Source organism: Alligator sinensis, unplaced genomic scaffold (assembly GCF_000455745.1).
Source record: "Alligator sinensis unplaced genomic scaffold, ASM45574v1 scaffold299_1, whole genome shotgun sequence".
NCBI lineage: Eukaryota > Metazoa > Chordata > Crocodylia > Alligatoridae > Alligator > Alligator sinensis.
The window spans coordinates 2,834,208-2,854,899 of record NW_005841981.1 but is presented as its reverse complement, the minus strand read 5'-3'; the positions used below and the strand labels follow the sequence as shown (position 1 = coordinate 2,854,899).

The 20,692-nt window shown below is 45.7% G+C and overlaps 1 protein-coding gene across 1 annotated transcript in view; it reads left to right on the top strand.

Annotated features, from left to right (window-relative positions):
• NGLY1 (N-glycanase 1) overlaps window positions 1-20,692 on the top strand; it is a 43,588-nt gene that overhangs the window by 1,032 nt on the left and 21,864 nt on the right. The window contains exons 2-4 of the mRNA XM_014518769.2: window positions 703-817; window positions 3,135-3,377; window positions 19,527-19,683. Coding sequence (XP_014374255.1) covers window positions 703-817; window positions 3,135-3,377; window positions 19,527-19,683 — 515 coding nt within the window. The remainder of the gene's footprint in view (window positions 1-702; window positions 818-3,134; window positions 3,378-19,526; window positions 19,684-20,692) is intronic.

The following is a 20,692-nucleotide window of genomic DNA, read 5'->3' as shown; positions in this document are numbered from 1 at the left end:
ATTTATTTGCAAGCTTTTGTGCATGCTTGCCCTTCATCAGGCATAGGAGAGAGCAGAGCTTGTAAGTTTTCCTAGGTAGACATGAAAATTCATATTTCACAGGAGAGCTGAAGGTGAGGTAAAATCTCCTGTTTGGAATAGTTCGTTTTGTCCAGGTTGGGTGCAGAGAAAGGCCGAGAGTCTTTTCCCACCCCCCCCTTCTGTGCCTAACCTGGACAAAGTGAACTATTCCAAACAGGAGATTTTACCTCACCTTCAGCTCTCCTGTGAAATATGAATTTTCATTTCTACCTAAGAAAACTTTTACAATCAATTCTGATCATGTATATTATGTGTTTATGTAGGACACATGCCATACATGCAGTGTTTGTGTGTAAAGTTGGCCAGGTCTTGATCTTGATTTAAACTGACACAGATCTGAACTTCATAGACTTCAAGTATATGCATGAATTTTAAGTTGGTACTAAATGAGCATGCCACTATTCCTGGTTGAAAGTTATACATATAAATATATGAATTAATAGTGTAAGGGTAAATGTGTTGCACCACTTAAATAGGCCAAAGTTTCTTAAAATTACTCTCACCTTTTAATAACAGTGAAAGGTTACTAAAGGGTTCCCCACTCTGGCTGGAGGCTTACTTGTGTTAATGTAATTATAAAATCTCTCTCTCTCTCTCTCTCTCTCTCTCAAATCCTATCAGCCACCCAAATGAAGAAAAATATAGGTCAATTCGGATTGGAAATCCAGCATTTTCTACTAGATTGCTACCTGTCAGAGGAGCAGTTGAATGTTTGTTTGAAATGGGATTTGAAGAGGTGAGTGAATGCTGACAGTTTGCCTTCTGTTTCATTCAGTATTTTGTAATTGCAGCAGTTTTCATTCACTGTATAATAAATGTGTGTTCTTCTAGTGCCACTTTAGGTCCAGACTTTCTTTGTAGTTACAAGACCTTAGATTCCACTTTTTGGCTAGTTTAGGTAGCTCTTTTTTCCCTTAATGTTTTCACTTTCTTATCCTTTCCACAAATATCTACTGCCCAATAGCAGATAAATGATGCAAGTTAATAGGTGAGGCTTTATCAGAAACTGTTGTCCTTGTGTTGTTGAAAACTCTTGAGTGAAATCCTAGCCCTGTTGCAGTCAAAAAACCAGTTTTTTGCCCATTGTCTATTAATATGGTCTCTCTCCCCATAGTGTCTGTTCCTCCCAGTTTCTTGCATTAGAAATGGCTTTATTAATTTTTATGTGCAATAGTTGATGGAAAGGTCATCTGAAAAATACACATTTTGTCTTTCATGTTGAATTTGCTTAGTTCTTCGTCAGGCTTATCCCTTTTGAGATTCAGCTCATTCTCTTGTTCAGGTGCAACTGTTCTGCTTCCTGTTGTCATGAGGCCCTCCCCCTCTTAGCCAGCCAGTACAACTGTTCTGGTGGAAGGGATCTGGGAAAAAGATTATGATTGCAGAAATAAAGTGGTCTTTCAGGTTGTTAGAGCTAATTCCACAGGGAGGTTCAGGGTGGCCTGTGGGCTGGATGCGGCCCATGGAGCCCCCTCATCTGGGCCCTGGTGCTGCCCCTAAGACTGAGCTGACCCACAAGCCACCAAACCAGCACTGCACACAGGGCCTGGGATGCACATTGTATCTGGTTCCTGCTCTGGGATCTCTGCCATATATGTGCCCCCCCCCTCCCTGCCTGGTCCAGAGTGGCCATTGTGGGTCCTGGGACCCACGCTGCACACTGCACCCTTTCCAACCAGTCTGAGACCTATGCTACACACAGGGGCACCTCGCATCAGTCCGGGATGGACACTATATGCAGCATGGTCCTGGACAGGGATGAGGGAGGCCCCCATGTGCACTGGATCTAGAAGGCAATGGGGTAGGGAACAGAAGGGTCCATGGGCCCAATCTGGCCCCATGGACCAGGCCAGATTTTGGCACCCCTGGTGTAGATAAATAAGCACCATTGTTAGGAGGGACTTGTGTTACAAAATAAACCACCTGTTTGTTTAGTACAGGTTGGAGTTTTGAGATTTTTCTGCTAGAAATGAAGGCAGGTCACGGGTATCTCCCTCGCAGCAATCTGAAATGTCTGGTTTATTTTTGTGCTGTTTGTTAGACTGACTATCTCTCAGGTAGGAGGGAATAATTCCTGAGTTACATTCCCACTTCCCACCCAAAAGTGAAGATGCTTCTTTTCCTGACTCTGCATGCTCCATGTAGTATCATAGTAATTAATGTACTGCAGAATTTTCTTCCAAGTTTGGCAGTTTCCCTACCAGCCACTCCATTATGCAACTACCGTGTTTACCCAAATCCAATTTGAATTGAAGGCAATCCCCCAATAATTTAGATTCTAAACATGGAAAATTATACAATCATTATCATTTTCTATGTATAGAATATAATTATTGGGGGGTCATCTTAAATTCATCCCCTGTGGAGGGGAAAACAGTGGCAGGAGGTGAGGGGCCAGACCCCTGTGCTTTGCCTTCCCCACGCTGCTGCTTACCTTCTCTGCTCTGTCTTCAGGGCACTCAGTAGCAGCCCCAGCCTGAGAGCCAGGTTGGGGTAGGAGTCCAGCTGGAGCTGAAGATAAAAGGGGGTGAACAGGAGCAGGGGAAGGCATTGTAGTTTTTCCCCACTCCCCAAGCCATACTCTGCAAGTGTCCCCCATGCCTGCCATCCCCTGTACGGTCTTCCCTTATTGGGAGTCCCATCCCACAGTGCATGAGCCACCCAGCCCAGGAGAGACAGTGGCTCAGTTTTGGCTTCAACCTCAAATTCAGGGTCAAAGCCACAGCTGAGCTACCATTTGCCCTGTCAGTGCTTGAATCTGAGGCTGCTTTTTCCCCATGGTGATTGAGAGAAAAAAACCTCATCTTGGATTTGAGTAAATACGAATATCACAGGACCTTGTTTGGAGGTGATGCCAACTATAGTTACTCCTGGAACAACTAAATTAAAAATAAAACCATGTGGCCCTTGCCCTTCTTAGAACAAAAAGGAAACTGAAATATGCTTTTAGAACCTCTATCTGCAGCAAGGCCAGTGGAGAAGAGGTTAAACTGAATAGTTTAATTTGCATATATTAAATATATAATTAACTTTTCTAAGCTTTTGCATTTCAGGGAGAAACTCATCTCATTTTCCCTAAGGAAGCTTCAATTGAGCAACTGCGTAAAATCAGAAATTTAATTGCTGGGGAAAGAGATAGCAGATTGAATGAGTCAAATCAAAACGAAAGGTCTGGATCCTCTCAATCTATAACCAACACTCAGACTGTTGCTCTTCAACCTTCAAGAACTGCTAACTCTACTCCAGGCCCTTCCAGTAAGCAAGTAGAGACATCCATTGAACAGTCTGCTGAAAAGGTAAGCCATCTTTTAAAAACCTCTTGTAATAACTGTGATGAAAAAGGAGTTACTGTGCAATTGGAACAATCTGAATGAGAGTTAAAGCAAAAACAAGAATGAAAATAGTTGGGACGGTCAAAATTTGGATTTTGCTATTAATCGTCTAACCTTAATAAGGTTCCTGAATTCAGGTTTTAGTGAATATGGACTCTTTCTGGCAGGGTGGGGCGTTCTTTCTTCAAGGTGGAAAAACTTTTCCAAAGGAATGCAGAAATTACCACAAATTGTTTTTCCAACTTAATATTTTGTTGTCAAAAACTGCCATGCTAAATGGTTCAAAGAAAAAATTTAACTTAAAAAAAATTTATGATAAAGTGGGAATTCTCAGTGTATTCATGCCTGTTTCTCTTGCATTCACAGTCATAATTAACTTCTTGATTGTACCCTGTGATATGCCAGAACGTAAAACCCTATAGCCATTTGCAAATTGATCAGTTCATGATGGTTAAGGGATTCACTTCCATTCAGGCAGTGGCACAGGCAGGAAAAAATGCTAACGTCCTGATTTTAATCAATAGCCATACCAGAGTCCATAGTGGATTGAGGGAGTGTTAGGCATTTATGGGGTCAAAACTCTTGTTGGAGTAACTTTTTTATTTAGAAGTAAATGGAGTAGCAGAGTTTAAGATTTTGAGGGACAAAGGTGATTTGAATTGTGATTCATTTATACTGAAAAGTGCCTTCAGAAAATTGACTACTTCTGTCAGAGAACCTTTTGACTATATTTAATAAAGATGGTGAGACTTCAGATGTACCTGGTCTTCTGTGGACATTTGCTTGTATCTGAAGCTCTGCAACAGAAGGTGTCTTGTCCCCATTCCTCCTATGCTTTATGATCTGCAGTGTCCCTGAGAAACACAGCTATCAGTCTTTGCAGCTGGGATTTGATAGATTAATTGCTCTGAAAAATAGGGTCAAGGTATTAAAATGGCATGGGAAGAATAAAACGGCTAGCAGAAGGACCTTAGCAGAGGCCAGGGATGGTTACAGAAATCTGAGCCGTGGAGAAGATGGCAGTCTATAACTTTTGCATTATTCCCTTGTTCAGTGGTTGGAGATGCAGTAATTTGCAGTCACCTGAAAACATCAAATAAATATATTGAGTGGGTGCTTAACTTGTTCAGGAGAAGAGATGAAGAATCCTGGCAAGCTAGAGCTGAAAGGAATATTGTTATAAGCCAATGCTACCAAGTTACCCATTTTCAACGGTACTACATTTGCATTGTTTTAAATATTGAGTCCCGTGCCAAATACTAGGTTCACTGTAGTTGGGCTCTGTAACTTCCTCTAGAAAGTCAACAGGATTTGAGGATTCTCTGTGCTGTTGGATTTTATTTAATTATATTTCTTGTTGTTTGTCTAACTTGTATCTGTTGTCTGAACTTCTGAGCATTTCACCTAAGTCTTCCTGTAGCTAAAGACAAAATCATTACCTGTTACTGTTGTCTCAGTCTGTAAGAGTGCTATATTTTTGTGGTTTCAGTGGCCTAGAATAGGAGCCAGCAACCCAGGGTTGCCTATGGAACCATTTGACCTGGACCACAGATATGGGACTTCAGCAGCAGCAGCATTTGCTCTCCCTGTGCTGCCACAGGAACAAGTGGGGGCAGCTGCTGAGTCTTAGCGTCCACCACTGACCTAAGCTAGGTTCCAGTCTGCAACTTGAAAAGGTTGCCAGCCACTACGCTAAAGCTTGACTGATGCAGCTTTTCTGTTCAGCAAAAACATAAATACCCTTGGAGTTAATAACTTTTAAGGATGGAATGCTCCTATAGTATTGATGTCCTGTAATTTTACCTTCAAGGAGAACTGATTTTTCTGAAAGAATTGTCCATCTGTCAAGACCTCCTTTTACCAATCCCAAATATTCTGCTGTGGTGTCGCTCCCAGTTTCCCGCAAGATATCTGAACAGCTTGGACCTCTGCTGGAAAAGACAGATGGTTCTTACTGAATGTGTTGAACTGGTGTAATAAAATGAAGAGATGCACACGTATTTGTAAAGCACAGCATCTTCCTGATAGGCATACTAGCAAGGCACTCAATTCCAACTAAAAGTCAATGATTTGGTTCAACAACCCATGAATTACGAGAACTATGATGTACACAGTTAATGGTGCATGTCATTGTGTCAAGAGGAAACAGTATTGTTCTTGTCAATCCCAAATGAGCCATCCGGTCTGCAATACTTTATTACCTGTAATGTAGAGCTCTTGTAATAGTTGCATTGTAAAGAAAGTCTGACCTATTGCTCGCTGATTAAGATGCTCAGACTTGCTTTTACAACATATTTTGGAGAGAGAGGAATGCTAATATTATTTCAGTTTTTTGTTTGGTTGGTTTTTTTTGTTTGTTTGTTTTGTTGTTGTGTTTTTTTTTGTTTTTTTTTTTTAAAGGAAGCATGAGAAATAATGAAAGTACCATCTTGTGATGTTCCAACTAAAAAGCAAAAGCCACACAGGACACTAAAATACCAAGGAGGCTTCAGAATCTCTTGAAAATTACATGTGCTACATGGTTTTAACACCTTTTAAGTGCAAGCATCTCCAATCAGAGGTGCTCAAGTTCATTATACTGAGTTACTGAAATATAGCTTGAGCTCTTCTGACTGCAAGAGGCAAGGAATCCTCCATATCTCATGGAGATAACTATCTGCTCAAGGATGTACTTGACAGTCTGGAAACTTTTTTGTTGTTAAGGTAATAGAGCACTTCTCAAGAAATCAAAACTTCCCAGAAGCATGCAATGAAAACTCTTTTACAAGCAGCCAGGGCTTCCTTCAATATGGCAAAGAGAAATAATAGCACAGCTGGGGACACTTCCAGCAGCTGTTGACTTGCTCAGCAACTAGCTTCAACTCACTCAGCGTAAATAGGATATTTAGTGCCCCACATCCAAATAACATATTTAAATGCACCTGTGTTCAATGCAGAACAAATCCATTTCAGCATTATGTCAAATCAGTTTAACTTTTTTGCCAGAAGTTTACAGCGTACTAAATCTGAATGAGTGGTTCATTGCTTTGCTTGAGGAAAAATCTAAATTCCATTCTTGGGGGAAACTGGTCCTTTCTGTACCATATGGGGAATATCCCTTCTAATTTACTTACTAGGATTTTAGAACAGTCAAAGAAAAGACTGCCATGTGCCCAGAACATGCTGTGACAACTTTTTGGGAAGTTCTAGTGAGTAAATGCTGTATGAATATTAATACAGGCCAGACATGAACAGTATGAATTGTAGCCTGTTTACCTTATTAAAGAGTCTTAGTGCCTTGATTTTTTTTGCCTTGCTGGTCCAGAAACAGGGGACACAGTATAACTGTCCATTGCAGAATCTCTGAAATAATCTTTTTAGTAAAGAGCCTGTAGTGAACAATTTATTAAGGAAGATTTAGGAAAAATAGGACTAGGAATCTAATTTCATATCTACTCATAAAAAAAAATATATTTCAGCTGCACATAAAAGCTGAAAAGATCAACCCTTAAGTAGCCCATGTCGATGTGTAAATAACTCCTAGAATGTAAGAGCTGTGTTTTCTCTGGAATCAGCAGGTTGGAAAGATGTTCACTTGCATGAGCATCCGCAGCCACTGGCTGAGTGGGCATGAAACACTTGTTAGCTGATCGTCATCTCTGAGTAGTCAGCTATTAGTGTGGGTACTTCACCAATCTGTACAATGGCAGATCGTCTAATGGAACAGCACTGATGACAGAACTGCCTCCATCTTTGTGGTGTGTAGATCTATTTTGATTAATGTCTTTGTTCACCATTACATTGATGCTTGTAAACCAGGAGATGATCAGGTTGAATGCTTATGAGCAGGAGCCAACACTGGAACTTTTTAGATCTGTGGATGGCCATTACCCGATGGCTACTCTTTGATGTCCACAGTACTACCTGCTTGGAAGCCCACTGGATCACACTGTGCCCCTATTCCTTATTGAAAGGGGAGCCTGCTTCAAACCATTCTTCTTTCCTACAGAGCCAAAAAAGAAATAAGCAGAGAGAGTGTGCTTGTACACATGACAGGGGTTTAATCCCCAAGGTCTTATTTTATGCCCCTAAATTGAAACAGTGGGTTTTATTGAAACCTGCTACCTCAATTTTCCCATAACGTTACAGCAAGGAGCCTGATACTTTTTTGTTTGTTTTGGGGGAGGGGTGGGGTTGTTTTTTTTGTCAGAGCAGTAGTCTGCTTACAGCTGGGGGGCAAGCTGCTGGTGGGCAGAAGAGGCAAGGGACCCGATCCTTTTTTGCCAACCTCTTCCAGGGCCGGGGGCAAGCTGCTGGCGGGTCAAGCAGCCCCTGAGCTGCATGGGGCCCTGGTCCTTCTCTCCACTGTGGTGGCACCCCCTCAGGACCACCCAGGTGGGCTACTAGCGGGCAGGTGCTGGGCCAGCTCGGAGGCAGCACCTGGCAGATCCATTTGTTCCCCGAGCCAGCCGGGGCTTCCAGCACACTGTGCACTGTCCCCACCACCTGGGACTGCCCAGGAATGGTCTGGCTTGCTTCTGGGGCAGCATGGGGAGGTGGCAGGTAGGCAGCTGGGTGTGCTGGAGGCCAGAGACAGCAGCAGGGATGATGCAAGGGGCTCTGGAAGACTGCCAAACCTGCATTTCCCCAAACCTGCCCAGGCTTCCAGGGCCCTGTGCACCATCCCTGCTGCTTTGGCTGCCAGTACACCCAGATGTCCTCCTGCTGCCTCCCTGCACTGCCCCAGGGGCAGGCAAGCCAGCCTGTTTCTGGGCAGTCCCAGGGAGTAGGAAGATGGTGAGGACAGTGCACAGGGCACTGGAAGCCCCAGCGGGCTCAGGGAACAGTTGGATCCACCCAGGTGCTGCCTCTGAGCTGGGGCAGCACCAGCCTGCTAGCAGCCCACCTGGATGTCCCTGGGGGGTGCTGCTGCTGCAGAGGGAAGGACCTGGGCTCCTCGAAGCACAGGGGCTACTTGGCCTGCTGGCAGCTCTCCCTCTGGCCACAGATGGCCTCCATAAGAGAGAGGGAAGGTGGTCTCCACGGGCATCATAGCACTTTGCAACAATGCAAAGTAAACTCCACCCAGATGTAGTTTAGTTTGAAATGATGCAAAATCATTTAAACCCCCCAAAACTTGCGCACATATAATGTGTGATGCCATTAAGCCACACAAATTACATTTTTGTTATGTGTACATTATGACAACCATCACATGTACAAGCACCCAGAGGAAACAATAGATATACAATAGTGCCACAGTGAATGAGGGGAACCTCCAAATAAAGATTCCATAGATGTTGAGCCTAAGCACAGAAGACCTTATTTTGTCATATAATTAATCTTCTAAATATATCTGCCACCAAAATGTATTTATTTTTTGTTCAATATTAATATGTACATTGTAAATTGAATTTATTATGGGTGGTTGCTATGTTATATTTTTTTTGTGGCCATGGGGGGGGGGGGGGGGGGGGGGTGCTGTAAATGTCCTGCATCAAGGTTGCTGCTTAGAAAGCAAAGCTAGTGTGGATAAAGTAATATGGCCATTTTTAGGCAAATCAGCTCAGCATTGATCCTTTTCTGTGGAGAACAAGGAATGAAATATCATGTCTTGTGGATGGATTCTAGCCTTTGCCACCCAGCCCTAGGCCTTTTTTTAGGTATCCTTCTTACCAAAAAGCAAAAAGAGGCTATTGAAAAAACTCTAGGGCCATGTACACATGACCGGGGACATGCATTTGCACCACAAATAATAGCAGCGCAGTTTTGTGCCAGAATGCATACCCTTGCCCATGCACTTTGCAGTGAGACACATCCTGCTGCTCCACATGCTGTGGGGGTAGGGGAGGGAGCTGGCTGGGGCACAGGATGCTTCAGTGTGGGGCTAGCTGGCGGGCATCTCCCACACTGAGGCACTCTGTGCCCCAGCCAGCCAGGGAGTGAAGATGGGGGAGCAGGCTTCCCCATATCTGCATGCCGCAGAGCCCCTGCTCTGAGGCACCTCGTGTCCCAGCCAGCCACTCACATGCAGGCTGGGGAACAGTGTGCCTCAGCATGGGGGCTCCACGTGCCTCAGTTAACGGCCTGCTCCCCCATCTCAAGGCACACTGCGCTCTAGTGAACCATTGACCCTGCCACCCAGGCACCCTGAGCTGCTTGCTCCCCCATCTCCTTATTTATCCTGGTACATGCCAGTTCAGCATGATTTGCACTGCTTTTTCTTCAGGGTTTTTTGTTTGTTTGTTTGGGTTTTTTGCTACTAGGAAATCCTGTAGCAAATTTTGCCCCAGTGCTGCATGCCACACACGGTTTAACGAAACGCATGCAGTTTGTGGCATTGCAAAGAGGGCTCCAGCACCACAGACCACACGTGCCTGCACATCTGCATCTGGCCTAGGAGTTTTTTGAGCTCAGTGCCCTTGCTTTAAAACTTACATACAGCAGAGTGGTAAAACAGAACGGTGGGAGTATCTCTGTGTCCAGTATCTAGCATGAATCCTCCTCTATCAGTTAATGGTCATGAACAAGCCGTAGCTCCCCAAAATTTAAGAGTATTCTATAAATTGTAGAACAAGCAGCCTTTTTCTACCACCAGCCCCCACTGCGAGCCACACCCCTCCAGCCCACAGCAATCAGCAAATGCTGCAGAGAAATTAGCTAGCAAAAGGCAGGCATTAGGACCCTAAGGATGCTACTCCTGCTGCAGCAGAGAATATAGTGAATGCGGCAGGTGATAGGACTCCTCCATTGCTGTGGCTGGAGCCAGCTTCTGATTTTCTGAGCCTCTTTGGGCCAGATCCATTAAATTAATGGGCTAGATCTGACCTGCAGGCTATAGGTTGTCGACTCCTGCCAAGGGGCATGATAGCCAGGTTAGAGTCTCCAGCAGAAATGAGCGAAGTCATGATGCTCCTAACACTCTGGTTTACTTTAGGTGTAAGGGAAAAAATGGATCTTTATTTTAAACTCTCTTTCAGAAAGATAAAAGTATGCAAGACCTGGCCATTAGGACTGTAAAGGACCACGACCAACAAACTCTTTGTACTTCAGCTACAGGGCTACCTGGTCTTACTGTAGACTCCACCTGCTTTTAGAGCTGTTACTAGTGCCTGTATCGTATCATACACATCCTTAGAAATGCAAGTCTGATGATGTTCCACTTCATAGTCAGGGACGCCTTGGAGGGGACAGGGCTGCTGGTGACAGTGCTGTCACTACCACGACCAGCCAGCTCATTTCAAAATGCAGGAAGGTGGTGGGCTACTTCTGCTGGAGCATCAAGTGGGGCAAGATGCTGTAGGACAAACAGGCAGAGCTAAGCATCCCACAGCACAAAATCATGCTGGATATGGAGACTTGATGGAATTCCACATAGATGATGCTTGAAAGGCTGGTGGAGCAACAGAAGGCTATCCATGAGATGGCCTTGCTTGGGGAGATTGGGATCAGTGCCCCACTTAACAAAGCAACAGGGTGGGATAACATCTCCCAGATCTTGGTGGTCCTCAAGCCATTCCTTGAGGCCACTGAGAGCCTCAGCACTAGTGATGCTCTCCTTAGCCAGGTGATACTCATAGTGAGGGAACTTCAGAACTAAATGGAGAAGTTCCAAGGGATCGATGTTACTGGCTGGGGCAAGCTACTGTCGCCACAGGTGCAGGCACTGGTGAAGCAACTGAAGGAAGGCATCAAGAAACGGCTGGATCCATTGCGATCTGGTACAATCCATGTGCTGGCAGGCATTTGTGACCCGAGGGTGAAGGGGAGCATCTGTGGCAGCAAAACCTTGGATCACTAGATGGAGGTGCTGGTGAACAGGGCCAGGGAGGCAGAAGGGCAGAGGCTTGGAGACATGGCAGAGGGAGATCCACTTTCCCATGCCAGCACTCCATCCACCAGCCATTTTCTCCTACCACAGGCTCTGCCAATGTGGGCCAAGGGCATGGCTTCCATGTTGGGGTCCAGAGGCACCAGGCCCCAGCATCAGGCAGGTAACACCGAGGCCTCGGTGGCTGCCTATCTCACCGAGGACGTGGAGCCACTGCTCTGCAACCCCTTGGCCTACTGGACAAGCCACAGCCAGATGTGGCAGCATCTGGCCATGGATGCCCGGGAACACCTGTCCTGTCCCCCGACCAGTGTTCCGAGTGAGAGGGCGTTCAACATTGCTGGGGATGTTGTGACACCCCACCGCACCTGTTTGGATCCTGGTTTGGTGGAGCAGCTGGTATTCCTGAAGGTGAACCTCCTGCTGTTGGGGTTCCCCAAGTTCCACATGCAGATGGAGTAAGTGCCACCCTCCTCACTCTGTCCGCACCCATTTCCTTTTTTTTATTTATTTTTTTAAAACCATTTAATGCCCTGCTCTCAGAGCTGGAGGTGGCACTCACTGTATCATGAACCAGCAGGGGAAGAACATCTCTCTGCTAAGCTCCCGTGCCAGGACGAGCTTGGAGGTATGGGCTGGGGCTACGGGGAAGGAGGAGGCCCCAGGTCCTGGGCATGATCTAAAACTGCACCATGCCAGGGTTGGGAGGCCTGGTAGGATTGCCGATGGTGCTGCAGCCCCCAAGAAATGCCAGGACCACAAACCTCCCTAGTGAAAGGCGGGTAGGGAGGCACCTTATAACTTCCAGCCAGCACATGCACACACAATCCTGGCTAGGGAAAGCCCAGACCTGTAAAATCTTTGAGAGGCCTGAGGCTTGCTGGTTGCAGTGGAATGGTGAGGCTCCAGGTGAGCTTAGTTGCCTGGGATGCCATCTGCGAGACGTGGGCTGCAGTGTTAGGGGAGGTATGAAGCTGCAGAACAGATGCATGTCACCCCTAGATATCAAGGGCCTAAATGGGCAGCCTCCTGCCTGGGAAACATCTGAATCGGTTTTCCATCAAGGCATGGCAGGTGAAAGAGGGGCAGGCGGTTGGCCCAGAAACAGGTGGGTGGGCCGAGATCTCCCCAACACTGGGAAGGTCCTCTGTTCGTCCTGGATGGAATAAATAGTGAAGAAACCAGAGGCTGGAATGCAGTGCAAGTTTCGGTGCTTGTTTGAATTTACAAGCCACTTTTCACAGATGAGCCTATGAACTGCACTTCATCAGCCTCCTACATACAGAAATTCATGGACTCAATATAGACATTGGATTTATGACACGCTACAACCTGCCTGACATCTGACTCCCCAGGTGCCTCTCCACTTTTACCTGCTACATCCCCCTTCCCGCCTCCCAGCCTGTGCCTCACCCCCTGACACCTCAGTTTACATTTTCATTGACTGGCTTTCTTGCCTGCATTGCATACCAGCCTCTGGCTTCTTTACTATACCTTCCATCCAGGAAGAACACACACACGCACCAACTAGATGCTTCTTCAGCCTGACAAAGGGTTTTTAAACCCAAAAGCTTGCTAACATATATTTCTCCAACTATTCAGTTGGTCTAATAAAAGATATCAGAGGTACCCTCGACTGGTCCGTGCTGGGCGCAGGACCCAAAGCGGGGTCAAAGGGCCAGGGGCCCACCACAAGGGTTGCCCAGAATAAGAAGCTCGGGAATCCAACTGTCCTGAAGGCAGGGCCAGAGCCTAAGGGGGAACCAAAGGTCCCAGAGAGGGGACCACGGCTGGAGAGGGTGAAGGATGCAGTATGCGAGGCATGGACCACAGCGTAAGGGGAGGTATGGAGCTACAGAATGGATGTCAACCCCAAGACACCTAAATGGGCAGCCTCCCACCTGGGAAACATCTGAATCAGTTTTCCATCGAGGCATGGCAGAAGAGATGGGTGGGCAGTTGGCCCAGAAACAGGTGAGCAGGAAGAGATCTAACCAGCACTGGAAAGGCCCCCTGTTACAGGCTACCATCCCTGCTGGTTTCATCCCACTTCACCTTAACACACACAGTCACATAAGTGTCATGAGTTTTGCTTTGAACAGTTTGAGGTGCGGTTTCCCAGAAACTGCTGCACCTATCTCCTTGAAATCTGGCAGGCTCATAGCCTCAGAAGGGGCTACCATCCCTGCAATTTTCATCCAAATCAGGCACGAAATGACAAAGTTATAGGCATTTTAGTGATTCCCCATTATAGCCTATGGCTGAATCTCCAAAACAGCGTTGAAACCTTGAAACAGATTCAGCCGAATCAAAACAGAACAGTGATCCAAAATACTGAAACAAATCACTGTCCTCCAAAACAGACAAATCCGAAATTGAAACAAGACATACCCATTTCGCACAGCCCTATCCAGCTGTGGAGCTGCCCCTGAAGGATGAGCCTCCCAAAAAGTGAGAGGGGCCATGATATGCCTCAGTAAATGCTTTGTGCTTATAATGTTTTATTGTTCTTTAAAAGTGTCCAAAAAACCTATTGAAAATTAACCCCCATGTTTACCTATAACAACATAAACCATCATGTAAAGGGAATCTCTGTGAAGGAGTCTGCCATCACCTATTCTACGTAATTTCATGTAGGAGTCTCTTATGACTAGTAGAAACTGGATACAGTCAAGAATAGCTGTGTTCCACAGACAGATCCTCTTGTTACACTCTAAGTCTCCTAACCTGCCAGCATGAAATGTGCTTTTCAATGTTCAGACCTGCTAATATATGCAGTGTCTGCAAAGGTTATAGTTTGGGTTAACTGCAGGAACTGAACTGGAGCATTTATCTAGAGGAACCCCTAATCATTGGCAGGGCTCTTAATTTCAGAGCTATGACAGAGTTGCAGCAAATATTGACCACTTACAAGCAAAAAATATAGTACAAATTACTAAAATGTGAAATGTGTACATTTTGATGAGTCTGCCTATAACTAACAAATTAGCATTATTTTGAATACAGTATCTATTTAAAAGATGTCTCTTCTTTGTGGGAGCCACATGCCAATAATACCATCCTCCTGCATAGATCAGGTGTAGGATTTGCACCTTTACCTTTTAGAAAGAGACTCTCCATCCCTTTCTACTTCAACCATGATAGCAAGTTCTATCTGCTGTATAGATTAGCCACTAGATGCACATTTTTCCAGTGACTTATGCAAATATATCCAGTTCAGCAGTAGATTATTGGAAACCAGGAATCCTGGATTATTTCTGGCTTTGAGAGGGGATTGAAATTCCTAGCAATTGCAAAGTAAACTAAACTAAACAAGGTTTGGTTATCTTAGCTAAAAAGCAGTCGTGTGCTAGGTGGTGGGTGGGAGTTATGTTAGGGATATAGGATCTGTGCCTGGAATTGTTATGCGAGCTGTTTGCTAACTTAGTTTTATATTTAGATTACATGTGTTAAAAAACTGATTGATACTGCAACTGTAATGTTCCAGAGTTAGGAAAACCTGGGCTTGGGGTTGCCCTTGAAACCTTAATTTAGCTACCTCATGTATGTGCCTTGATTCATATTTAATTAAGGACTGTGTACTACAGATCCCCCAGCTCATTCAGTGAACAAGGAGTTATTCAGTATTTCCTTTTATCCTTCATTTGGTGTGTAGTCCTAAATCTTTTATTCCACAGTGCATGCCACTTCTATGCACGTGCCAAATGTAGAATTATTAATGCCCTTCTGGCTATTTAGCAACCAAACTCTAACAGCCTAAGAGCATTTGGCAACCAGGCTGTAACAAATGTCTATCAAGTATGCAAACATCTGGGCCAAATCAGGCATGTTTTACTGTGAAAAGTCAGTCATGATATCAAGGCAACCTCCTTTCTAAATTACAAATCCCAACTTCACAGCACAGGAGGTAATAGAACATCTCAAGTAATATTTTTAACCCAGTTCCTTCAAGATGATCAAAACAGTGTGATTTTCTCTGGAAACAGTAGAACCATTTTTTTCATGAAACTTTCATAAAACATTCACCTGAGGTATATACTTGCCTTGGTAAACTTCCACTCTATAAATGATAAATGCATGATAATAATGATAATCATGATAATGACCTACCTTTTCTATAGTTCATTTGTCAGTGCAGAGCACTTTACTATCCCCATTTTAGTGACAGGAAAACCAAATACAGATTTAGGTGAAGGACAGACGTTGCATTTGTCCCTGGACAAATTGCACCCATGTTTGTCCTGGAACAGAAATATTCCAGGACTGGTGTCACCCTTTTACTCAGGGTGATTAGAGCCGTTGAATGCATGGCTGCTTTTTGGCCACTGATTCAATAATGCAGTCCTGGGTTAAACTGTTAATATTTCTTATCCTGTGAACCTTTTTAGGATTTATCCTAGGACAACAGACATGAACATCTGTGTGCGGGCCAGGAGCGGTCCGAGGCTTTCGGGGGCACGCGGCGGGCTGTGGCTGGGAGCCCGCAACGGTAGGGTGGGTACTTTTGCACGACGGACTAGAATTAGGCACGGACTCGTAGCGGTTAATTAAAGATTGTTTTACTTACACTGTAGGTGGTCGCAGTGCAGGCAGGAAAAACTTTCTTGAGTTGCAGTTACAGACAAACACAAGCGGAGTTTGCTAGGCTCCGCAAAAACAAACACGACAGAGCTCTGGATACCCTTGACGAGCACGCAAAAACCGTAGATACGTCTTAAGAAGAATTTAACGAACGAGACAGGAAGAGGGTGGTGGTTGATCAGGCCGCTGAACTCCTCTGAGAAGCTCAGAAAGTTTCTATTACTCTGCCGTGTGCTCAGAGTCTCCACAAGATGGTTGAGTCCTCTACAGTTTGGGCGGAAACTGCTCAAACCTTTTATATGTCTAGCAAGCCAATCACTAGCCGCCACGTGGGAATAATTTAGAAACAGCCAATAATGGGGTATGAATTTACATACGGGTGGCGGGAACTCCTTTGCACCGGGGTTTTCTCTCTGCAGCTGAGAATTGCACCGTGCAAAGAAAGCTCCATGTGGTGGGAAATAATTCTGCAGTGCTGAAGCGCGCACACAATCATTGGGTCATGACAATCTGGATGATTGTACTTTGTCCTGGGATAAGATCCTGGGACAAAAGCAACGTTTGCTTATAGCCCTAGGGATTTTTTCCATGTCACCCTGCAGAGCTGGAAATAGAACCAGTCTCTCAAGTTGGCAGTCTGGTGTTTAGGGTCTTATATTGGGAAGGGTCAGCAAACCTTAATTACAGACTTCAGCACTTATAAGGAAGGAGTATTCATTGGCAGTTCCCTGGCTGCCTTCTGGAGTTGCGTTCAGTAATAAAAGTAGTATATTGCATGGGAATATAAACAGCAATGAAATTTGTACTTGTCTTTTTCCTCCAAGCTCTGGGAATGGTCTCCTGGGTACAAAATGCCTTGTATTTCTGTTTCTTTCTTTCACTCCCCCACTATTGTTTGTGACATAGCAGATATGTCAGCAGATTTACTTGGCACAGAAATTTGCCATTGTAGCTGAAAAGTTGTAAAGTGCTCTACAAGCAAACCCTACTTACGTTTAGCCGGTAATCTAGGAATTGGCACAAAAGAAGCCATAATGTACGCATAGGCAGATCCCTGTGTCTGCTTATGTTCAGTTTCTTACTAATGGAGCAAAACAAAAATGAGACACAATCCAGGAAAGATTTGCCCTACAGAGGTGATTTCTGAATCAATTAATGTTTCAACTGAAGCATCATGAAAATAATGCTCATATGGTACAATGTTATATTGGGGTTTAATGGAGATCTTTACAAAAGATCTTTACAAAGGATCTTTAAAATTCCTCTTAACTGAAATCTGTAACTGTGACAGGGGCCTGTCTCAGTGCCAGTCACAGTACCAGCCCGCCCACCTGTCTAGGGCAGTTTGCCCTAATTCACCCTCCACGCTTTGATATAATAATACTAGGTGTAAAATACAGGAGGCTGCCCATTTAATGCCCCAGTGCCTAGGGTGTTGTACATGGCTCCAACCTTCCCTTTATCATGTCCCATGCCTTGCAGATGGCATCCAAATCACTCCTAACTCCCCCAGCCCCATTGCTGGGCTGCACTAGGCCACTGGCCCAAACTATCCACTGTTACTCCCCTGGCCCTATTGCTGGGCCACATTCAGCCTTGGGCCCAAACTTGGCCTCAGGCATCTGGAGACTTACCTTGGTCACAAGCCCCCTCACTGGGGCCTCTACTCACACATGTACTCTGGGCTCTATTCCTCTCATCGGGCTTCTAGCCCCCTACACTCTACCCCTCACTAGGGTCACTATTCTACCCCCTCACTGGGGCTATGGGCCCTTATGCCCTGCGAGCCTCAGGGGTTTGTAGATGTGCCCGGACCCACTCGGCCTACAGCCCACTCAGGCCTCAGGCGCCTATAGGCATACCTGGACCTCACTCTTGACCTGTCCCTAGGCCTCCCTCTGGTTTAGGCCTTAGTCATCAGGCCTTCCTGGCCTCTGTGGTCTTGCCCCAGCCTCACTCAGGCTTTGGGCGTCAGACCCTCCTGGCATCCATGTTGTTGCCCAAGCCTGTTGCTTTTTACTCAAGGTGTGCTCTCCTAGCCTTTCCTCTCCACAGGGTCACCCCACTGAGGCTTTGCAGCACCCCATACTTGGTGTTCACTAGCGAGGCACTGGTGTGGCATTTCCTGAGGACCGCCCTGCCACAAGCAGCCCCACCACACCATCCTCCCCAGCAGGGTGTAGTTTTAAATCATTTCCCAGGACCAATGCAGGCCTACCTGCCCTGGTCTTTCCTCACCCCTATGGGCTCCTGATGTTGTACCGGGGCTGCTCTCTGTCCTGGCCCCAACTCACTGTTGCAGTCTCTGTCTCAAGGCTCCCTCTCACTGGCCCCAACTTTCTCAGACCCCTTATCAGACACCTCCCATCAGAAGGGTGTGCTTTCACCTCTGTCATTACAGCTTGCTGGCCAGCTGACTGCCTAGCCTCTTTTAGACAGTGATGTTCCCCCCATCAAAGGGACCTTCAGTCTCTTTAGGCTCTGGCCCTGCTTCCGTGCCAGTTAGGGTGCCAGGTGGTTCTCCACAGCCCTGACCTGCCCCTCACGGTGCACTTAATTGCCCTTCAGCCTTTCGGCTCTGGCCCCCGGCTTTGACCAGTCGAGATTCCCTAGCAGTAGTGTAGCAGCAGCTGACCTCCCTGCTCAGCAGGCGCCACCATAGAGCCCTCCTTTCCTGGGCTAGCCTGGTGCCCCAGGTATCTTACATGAGGCAGCCATTTGCTCCGCTGGGCTCACCTGAGCCCCTGGCCTCACCCCTGCCAGTTCTAATCAGGGGCTTGCCTAGCCCCTGTGTAGGCCCATGACTTTTGCAAGGCTGGCCTCGCTCTTCCCTAGGCCCAATGCCTTCTCCCCAGGGCTTGGGTCCCTAGGAATATGCTCCTTCCCTATAGTTCCTACCCTGAGCCTCCAGATGTACCTGGGAACAGCACATCTCAGGGCGGTGAGATGTTACTCCAGCAGCAACAACTGCCAGCTCTGCCTCTCAGGGCCTCCTCTTATGCTGAAGTCCTACAGGCCAGCTCCAATGTCATGTGACCTCCTGATTGGCTCTGCAGTCTCCTGCAGGCTGCGTCACAGCCTGCTCAGGGCCTTAAAGTGGCAGGCACCCACAGTAACAAAACCTGTTTAGTATGGAGTCATGACCAGCATCCCTAATATTCTAATATTATAAAAGCCTAAGTCTGTCTGTCTTCCCGTAACCCTTTATTCGCACTCTGATTGGCTGTCTTGGCAGCCAATCGGAGTGCCCTACATAGACAGGGACAGACAGCAGAGCGCCTCCATGATAGTGGGGACTGAGGGGCCAGAGAGGAGCTGGCCTCGCCCCCACTCCCCTGCTCCTTGGAGGCAGAGGGGGATAACGGGGACTGGAGTGCCGCCATAATGGAGGTGATGGGGGGAGCGGGGGGAGGCCAGCAGTGCTGGCCTCACCCCACTGGGTCTGCTCCTTGGAGCCAGGGGCCAGCACCCCCCCCCCCCAAACAACAGCTGGCAGGGAGGGGAGCAGGAAGGGGAGTGGGGGTTACAGCCCAAAGCAGCAGGAGTGGGGAGAGGAGGAACAGCTCTGGCCTGAGGCTGGGGGGAAGGGACTCAGGCCTCTGTCCCTGCCCACCCCCCATCATTCTTGGTGGGCAATTGGCTAGTACAACTATATTTACATGTAGCTAGATCAGAGATTTGAAATCAACCAGTTTATGTGGAACTACTTTTGCGTTTCACAGGGTACAATGATCTTTCAAATACTTCAATCAAATTCTCAGCATGTACTAGTATATGAGAACCCCTCTCTCCAAAAGAAAGCATTGGCTTCTATTCCCTTGCAAGAGTTGAAAGAGAAGGCCCAAGAAAAACTAGTGCAAGCCAGGAAAATTGACAAAGGTAAGAGTTTGAACTGTCAATTTATGTAAAACTAGAAATATTGGGTCAGATATCTTGGGAATACTGTGCATTCTGTTTAAGGTAGCATTAAGGCATGTTTCTGCAAATGGATAGTACTTGGTTTACATTAGGATGGTATTCAGAATTTATTTAGTAATCCATATGATCCAGTGAGTTTACCACCTTTGTCAAAAAAGATAATTGCTTTGAAATTGACAGTAAGTTCTAATTTCCGTTTGCTTAGTTTTCTTTGTCTGGGATCATAACAGATGAAGTTTTGAGCATCATATTTCTTCTGTCCCTTAGGTTAACCTCTTGAGTTACCAGCGTATCATATGCATTCAAAATCCATGTGTTAACAGTGCTGAGACAAAGTAATATATTAAATACAATGAGATAGGGATTGGAGGGATTTCGTAAATTCAGTTCACGTGAGCATTTCTTGAATTTATTAACCCTCTGTCTTGTTTTACTTTCTCTGTCTCTTGTTAATTCATTTCTCTATTTTGAATGTTTTCTCTCTCATTTCTGTTATTTTTCATGCTTTTTTTTATTTAATTGATCTCCATCTGTCCTTTGATTCCACTACGTGAAACCTTCCAACAGCACTGGAAGAAATAGGATTTTCGTTTCTCTACATTAAGAAAGCGATTTTTTAATGTATATGCATAGGCCAAGAAATTTTAAAAATATATGAGAACATTAAATTAGGATTTTCTGGTCATGTTTGGGCACTTAAGTCTGGGATTTTCAAAGTATCTAAGTTGCTTAAGAGAGTATGACTTCCATTGACTTCCCACTGCACAGCCTGATGAAGGCGTAGGGCATGGTCAAAGCTTTTGGAGCCCTCTTGATTTTTGAAATTTTGGTACATTTGGAAGAAAGCAACTTGGTTGAAAATATGTGATGAGCTTTTTGCTTATCAGTTTTGTGCTTACCTTTGTGGTGGTGTTATAGTGAGAATGAAGGAGGTCCTGAATTTGTTGCTTTTAGCATACACGAGCATTTT